Source organism: Oryzias melastigma, linkage group LG5, assembly GCF_002922805.2.
Source record: "Oryzias melastigma strain HK-1 linkage group LG5, ASM292280v2, whole genome shotgun sequence".
Lineage (NCBI taxonomy): Eukaryota > Metazoa > Chordata > Actinopteri > Beloniformes > Adrianichthyidae > Oryzias > Oryzias melastigma.
This window is the reverse complement of record NC_050516.1, coordinates 4,397,699-4,404,826: the sequence shown is the minus strand read 5'-3', so window position 1 is coordinate 4,404,826 and position 7,128 is coordinate 4,397,699. Positions and strand designations below refer to the sequence as shown.

The window sequence follows — 7,128 nt, the reverse complement described above, 5'->3', positions numbered from 1 at the left end:
GGGGTCACTTTGAAGACATCCATCTAAAGGGAGCCCCATTCTGGAGCTCTTAAGTGTTCGCTCTTTGCAACATATTTGTCTTAGTCTTAGTTATTCATTTATTTATTTTACTTTTTTCCATTTTTTTTGCCTTTTATTTATGCCTTGTAAAGCACTTCATAGGTTTCACTTGTGAAAAGTGGTATATAAATACATTTCCAAAATGTTTTCACTCTTGTGCCACTGCAATATTTTCTAGAATATTGATTTAGGCCGCTCTAACCATTTAAAGATCCACTACAATGGAAATAGTCTTTTTTGTGTATTTTTACATGTTCTTGTAGCATTTTACACATAACGGAGGACCTGTATAAAATAATTTTCAACTAAAACTGCATTTTTAAGTATTTCTAAATTCAAATTGAGTTTTATCAGAAGACCGGATGCTAGAAAAAGATCAGACTAATGACGCAGCTATTGAAATGGGCACGCTAAAGTCTCCTCACAGCCTGCTCTCCTCAAGGTTAAGTGTGCATAACATGATAAGTTTAACACTCGTACTGGAGCAAATTGCAATTCTGGCTCAAAACTGTTCGACTGGATTGATCAAATATTGCACGTCGTTATTTATGAGCTGCTAAAGTTAGCTTGAGGCTGTAGGCTTCAAATCTCTCAGTGACGGGCAGGGAGAGGGGGAGGGCGAGCTCTGTGTCAACAGTCCCGCCCACAAACCAGAATCATATTTCTAATGAGGTGCTGCCACTGTGCACAAAATATCTCTTTACTAAAAAGAACTATTACAGCCTGTACTACTTCCAGCCCCTCAATGAACCTGTTTTGTACTTTTTTTATCAATCTATTTTTTTTTTTTTTTCTGGTGTACATTTTTCTCAATCTCTATACTGTTATTTAAACTTGCACAGAAATCCCTACTTTTCCCTTAACTTAACCTAAACTGTGACTCTGAGAGCTTTGCACAACAATTCCAATGTGTCTCAATGTAAGTTGATGCATACATGGCAATTAAAAAAGCTTTAACCTTCAACAACTACGACCACACGGCTCCTGTTCAACAGTCTGTGTACTTAAGTACTAAAATCTTCAAAGGATTCCATCTGGTCGTCTCAAAACATCAACAGCCTCTAGAAATGTCTCAAATGCAGGACCTTCATTCAGAACAGCTTGACCCACTTTTCAGAAACTTTTGGGGTAATGTGCACATAAAAAAGGAAATCAAATCTCGGGGGAAAAAATGGCCAGAATCCCTCTTAGGAATCAGCTTATTTGATATCTTTAGTTTTCTAGAAGAGGTTTGTAATTATCCTTGTTTTAAAATGTTATTGTTTTTGATCAGCACAGGTGCATCCAGGTAAGGATTTATGGGACAAATGTAGACAGATATAGAGGGATTCACTAAAATAACCATTAGATTAATCAGAAATGTTGGAAAACATAATTACTTTGAAAGTAGAAACCTTTTCTTTGTGACCATCTTTCCTGAGAGACACCAGATTATGTTTCCTGACCTGCCTTCCAGTTAATCCCTCTGACTGAGTGAGAGTAAGTAAGTTCTTTTCTGTGCTAGTTTCCTTGTTTCCTAGGATGAGAGCAGACGATGCAAAGACTCTACGGATCATGTTCATTGATTTTTGAAGACTTTGATCACAACCCAGCCTGTGAGAAGCTCCAGACAGATGTTTTTATGACCACTTTTAGGGTTTCTGAGGCTAGACGGTGTTTCGGAGAAGTTGCTGTCTGGGAGCACCTCAGGGCACTGACCTCCCACAATCTCCCTTTTGGACAAGTTGCATTTCTTTAATGTGAAATATTTCCATGATCGATTCACAAGGAGGCTAAAAATCATCTCAGATTTTACCATAACAAGGGTTTATTTAGATTTTTCCAGGGGTTTAAAACCTTTTAGATATAATCTATTAAATGTCATTACTGCTATCAGGTGCTTTAAAAGAATAGTCGCCACTGTCTTTACTGGATCCATCAACGTTGCGTTCAAGAAAGAAAAGTCAATGTTTCTTTACAATTTTTCTAAACCAGTAACCCAACAGAATAAAAAAAAGGCAGAATCTTGCAACACTGCAAGAAACATTCATGATTCCCTAAAATTACTTTCCCTCTACTCACTTGTTACTGTAAACATTTGTTTTAGGCTGACGTTTTAATCTAGTTTTATGAAACAAGGGAAGCATTTAAAAACAACAGCCATTACATTCATGTCTGACAGAAAAGGTCAGTCACCCACGTGATCAACCACCTGCTGTTCTTGGAGAAATTTGAAGAACCTGTCTTTGTGCAAACAGAATGTGGAGGATTTGCCCTGCTTTTGGGTCAAAGTGCATCCTAATGGAACAGAGAAAAAGTCATTTTAAATATAAATTCAAGCAAAAGTTTTCAAACCGACTTTCAAAATTATTACTGTATTTTCCACACTCTATATGTATTTAAGACGCATTGAACTATAAGGAACATTGTGTTTACAGTAACTCCTGAATTTGTTAGCCCCGTGTTAGCCCCATTAGCCGCATTACAATGCCTCCCAACCTTGCTAGCATCACGTAAAAATACAGTGATACCGCTAAGACAAATGTTATAGTAACTACGCTAACTCCCAACCTTGTTAGTAACACACAAAAAACACAGTTTGACAATGCTACATGTTAGCCTTGTTAGCATATTTACAATAACACTCAACCTTGTTTGCAAATCCTACAAAAAATATCTGAGACAGTTGCACATTAGCTTTGCTGTCATTTAAACATTTATCAACTGTTTTATGTTTATTTAGTATTTTGATAATATGTATTGTTACCAAATGAAATAAAAGGGAAAAAAAGCAATTGTGGGAAAAAGTGCTGTGTCTGTGCACAAAGTTGTGATGTCACTAACAGCACATTTGCTCAGTAGTAACAAGTGAGTCCATTTGACAAAACAATTTACACAAGTGTAGTGTCGCTAAGGGTCGAAGAGTTGCACCAATTTAAAGAGCCTCGACACTAGAGCTAGGAGGATTTTAAAGGGTTAATTCACCGTCATTTAGATTAAGTAAAATTCTTTCTTCCTGGATTCAGAGTTCAGGATAAAAATTGTCAACTTTCAAGAACAGTCAGTTCTTCTGTCAGTGATGCATAATAAATGATCCCTGTCACTCAGCAATGACAGAAATCTGGTTACGCCTCTTTAGATCACAGCGTGTAGGAATGAGTGTGGAAGGAAACGCGGGGAGGATTTATCACAACTCAGGATGTAGAAAGTGACTGCGAGATCCAGTGATCTGTCTTAGTCAACTTTACTTCAAGTTTTGACATTCTGTCGACTTTTGTAACTCTAACTGTTTATGCAGTTAATGAAATTCCAGCGGATTCTGAAGCAGAAGAAAGCAGAATTTTGCGAATATGCAACACTTTATGTTAGTAATAAAAATGAATGCAAATAAAAATTATTTATCCTATGTATCAGAATCAGCTGATTCCTGTTGACTTCTTTGGTCTTACGGGTTAAGAGACCCTCCTAGGGGGGTAACTCACCCGCAGACCTCATCCCGTCATATCTAAATACTTCTGACATGATCACTGGTCTTTTCATTTTTCCCCAGTCAATGACACAGAGGAGGCGGGGCCTCTCCAGACGGAGGACATCAGGAACCCCGACACTACCAAGTGGCTCCTGCGCGACCTGGAGCCTTTGAGCAAATACAGGTTCCAGCTGCGCTCCTGCACCAGCGAGGGCTGCGGAACCGTCGTCAGCCTGGAGAGCACAACCCTGGAAACAAGTGAGTCCACGCTCACTGAGACCGCAGCTTCATAATGTCGAGTGTTCTGTCATCCACACGTCACCTCAAACTGTATTTCATGCTAAATGAATAATCATAAAGAGCCTGCGTGTAATCTCTGCAAACGCTCTCAAGTCTTTACACACAGGCGCCATGAATTATTGAACACGAATACAGAGGGGAGCAGGTTTCTGATGACTGCAAAAGCAGCGCAGAGGCAGATCCTGACAGCATAAATAACTGTTTTTAATAAACAGTCACCTGGAAGAGTTCCTTCCGCAGCATCTGAGCGCTCAGCGATAATTTCCTGTTTGCTGGAGGAATCTTCTCCATCTCACTTGATTGTGCGATCGCTGATCTGCATGAACAAGATCACAGCGAGAATGACTCGTCTTTTCCTGTAATGACTTGCAATTTCGTGCAGCTGTTGCGTGTTTGCATTTTCTGGCATGAAAGCCTTCGCTCTCTCCATGAATGCGCCGTGCACCTCTTAATAGTCCGTTCAGTCTGATGCCTCTAAATTGTGCATTGCTTTCAGATTTGGCTTTGATCATGCAGCGTGTCTCATAAATGTGTCTGTCTGTCTGTCTGCTTGTTCTCTGTCCTTCTTTTTCCTTTCATTTTTGTCCCGCAGCTTCCGCTTTGGCTTCCACTGTTGGCATCAGTATGTAGATGTGTATTTGTGCAAAAACAGCCATGTCATACTAACAAAAGTACTGCAGACTAGGGAGCTTTCGCACCAAAACGTTTGCATCCTCTTTTAGTAGCTCAATCCCTCAGAGTTTGCTTTGTTTGGCAGATTAGAATATCATTTGGACTCTAATGTGGACCAAATAGAACTCTGGTACCATATTTTATGGTAGCATTGTTTATAATACAAAAAAACTACTAAAACTGCTAAATCAAATGCCACTGTAACCACGTGAGGTCCCAACCTTGTTAAGATCATGTAAAATGAAAACACAATACCACACCGATACATGTTAGCCTTGTTAGCATAGCTACGATAACACCCAACCTTGTTTGCAATGCGTAAAAAAACAGCACTGTTCTCAAATTCACTTTCTCATAAGTAAAAAACCAGAAGTAATCTTGTTTTTTGAAGAAAAAAAAAAGAAAGAAGGATTTTCAGTGAGTCTTACAGCACAGAAAATCTGCTTATCTTCTTGGAACTAGGTTCTATCTATATTTGCAAGTGAATTTTGGTCCGGTCCACTTCAGTGTGAATGCAAAGAGGCTCTCCATGGAAAAAAGAGAGGAGAAGAACCAATGGGGGTAATTAGCACAGATGTGAAGTGGAGTCAACCAGTATATGATGCAAGCATTGACCGTATATGAGAACTGGATGTAGTGAGTGTGATGTCACCCATTAAAAATGGCTTACTTTCATCTTTAACAAAATGAAGTCAACTGAATTGCCATTTTTTTTCTTTTTTTTTCCTCCAATAAAGACTTCACTGTCAGTGGGTCTGAGTCATCGTCTCAATGGGGTCCACTCTCACCAGGAGAGAGGGAGTTTGTTGGAAGTCCACATGCCTGCCATTTAAAAGTGGGCTATGTAAAATCTGTCAATCCAGAGTTTCAAGTGTTGGAAAGCTGCAGACACCACAACTTTTTTGGTCATAACTAAAATACCTTGCACTAAAGAAAAAACATTGTAAAAAGTAACGTTACAATTAGCAAGAACATGTTAAAAAGAAAAAGGTAACAGAGCAAGAACGTTTTTTCTGACAAATATAATGACTTTTTTATTTTTATAGAAGTCAATGGGATTTTGGCTTTTTGAAACCAGCAGGTACTTCCTGTTTTGAACATAAGGGGGGAGTGATCACTCAGTCCAGTTCTCATATACAGTGAATGGTGTGGAGAGAACCATCACAACCATCCAAAGTTGTTTCATTAGTAGAACATGTAGCATCTCAAACTCTTCCAAAAAGCACGATTTAGCATCAAACAGTGATCCACTCCAGTTTTACATTTTTAGGAGAAACTCGCTGATCCACTTCACTTCAAAACAGATTCATTATTACTATACAAAACTAGAAAAACACGTATAATGTTTTAATCTAAAAACCGTTGATGTCCTAAACAGTGTATATAATCTATAAATCTTGTAAAACATGTCAAAACCTTTTAAGGACTGAAATGTCATAGACCAGCAAAGGTTCTGACCCATTATAATATAATGCGATCCAGTCACATAATCAATAAAGGTTTTGTGACCACATTTTTCTGGTTAATTTGTCCTCCCACTTTCAGGCAGTTTCTAAAAAAGAATCTCAAACTGTGTTGTTGTTTTAGAGGCTGATCTGATCCACTTTAGCTGTTGGTGGAAAATGAGCTTTACAAGAAAGAACAAAAAACATCCAACTGTGCAAGTCAGACAAAATTTAAGATCAATGAAAAAGGCCAGTAGGAAGGAGCCTATTAATAAATAAACCTCCCAAATGATCATTTTTAGTCAGTTTAGTCCACTTTACTTGAAAGCTAGATGAATACTTTTGAGCATTCCTCATTTCTTCAAAGTGAGTTTGTGGGACAATCCCAGGGTGAAGCGAACGAAGCAAACTCAGTTTGTGTTGGTATGACATGCTTAGCTGTTTTTGTTTATCCTAGTTAGCATCTGCATGCTTCAGGTTTAGAGAACTGGCTTCGCATGACAGAGCTGAGAGTCTGCAGCGCCTCCGAACGCTCGCCTGCAGATAATCAACCCCGTCATCTGCAGCGAGCCCTCCGTGCCTCCCTCCATTAGAAAAATGTCAGCTTCCTCACATGTAAACTTTGTGGCTTCCTCTCTAATAGCGCTGCTAATGAGAAACCTCATTAAAAATTCATATTAATCTTGACTCATTAGCAGCTGTAAACGAATGTTGACTTTTGTGCAATTGACAGTGGAAGCAGCGATTTATGTCGGACTCAAGCTGAGGTCATAAATTAAGAACCAAGCGGGAAATCTTCAGACATGCCACACATGTTTCTCTTTTACTTTTGTTAAAAATAATGTGGATCCTCAAAATTACCCCTAAAATAAACATTTGTTCGTTATTTTACCACCTGCTATTTGGCCAAAAAAAAGGAAATATTGTTTCAAAATGTTGTATAAATGTCTTTAAAAAGAGCAAATTCCCAAAGTTAGCAGCTTCTCGCTTCAGCAGCACCTTGCTATGACTGCTGTGGACTCACTTTCACTCCTAATTAACGTGCAAATACTTGTCTGTTCTAATTTGTGTCTTAATTAAAGGAGAAGATTGGCCTTTGACTTTTAGATTAAACCATGATCATGTCACTACATCAAAAAGCCTGTCAGATGTCCACTCTCCATGTTGTAAAATCGTCTAACTTTATAAAAAAAAAAAAAAAAT

At 38.5% G+C, this 7,128-nt stretch overlaps 1 protein-coding gene across 11 annotated transcripts in view; it reads left to right on the top strand.

Moving 5' to 3' along the window:
• The window catches only part of chl1b (cell adhesion molecule L1-like b), a 109,057-nt gene that overhangs the window by 89,537 nt on the left and 12,392 nt on the right, over positions 1–7,128 (top strand). For 10 of the 11 annotated variants that reach the window (XM_024269433.2, XM_036211805.1, XM_036211804.1 and 7 more), the window contains one exon: positions 3,590–3,766. In XM_024269433.2, the coding sequence (XP_024125201.1) occupies positions 3,590–3,766 (177 nt within the window). Of the gene's footprint in view, positions 1–3,589; positions 3,767–4,400; positions 4,431–7,128 lie in introns of all 11 variants that reach the window. The other variant, XM_036211812.1, reaches the window with a different exon arrangement.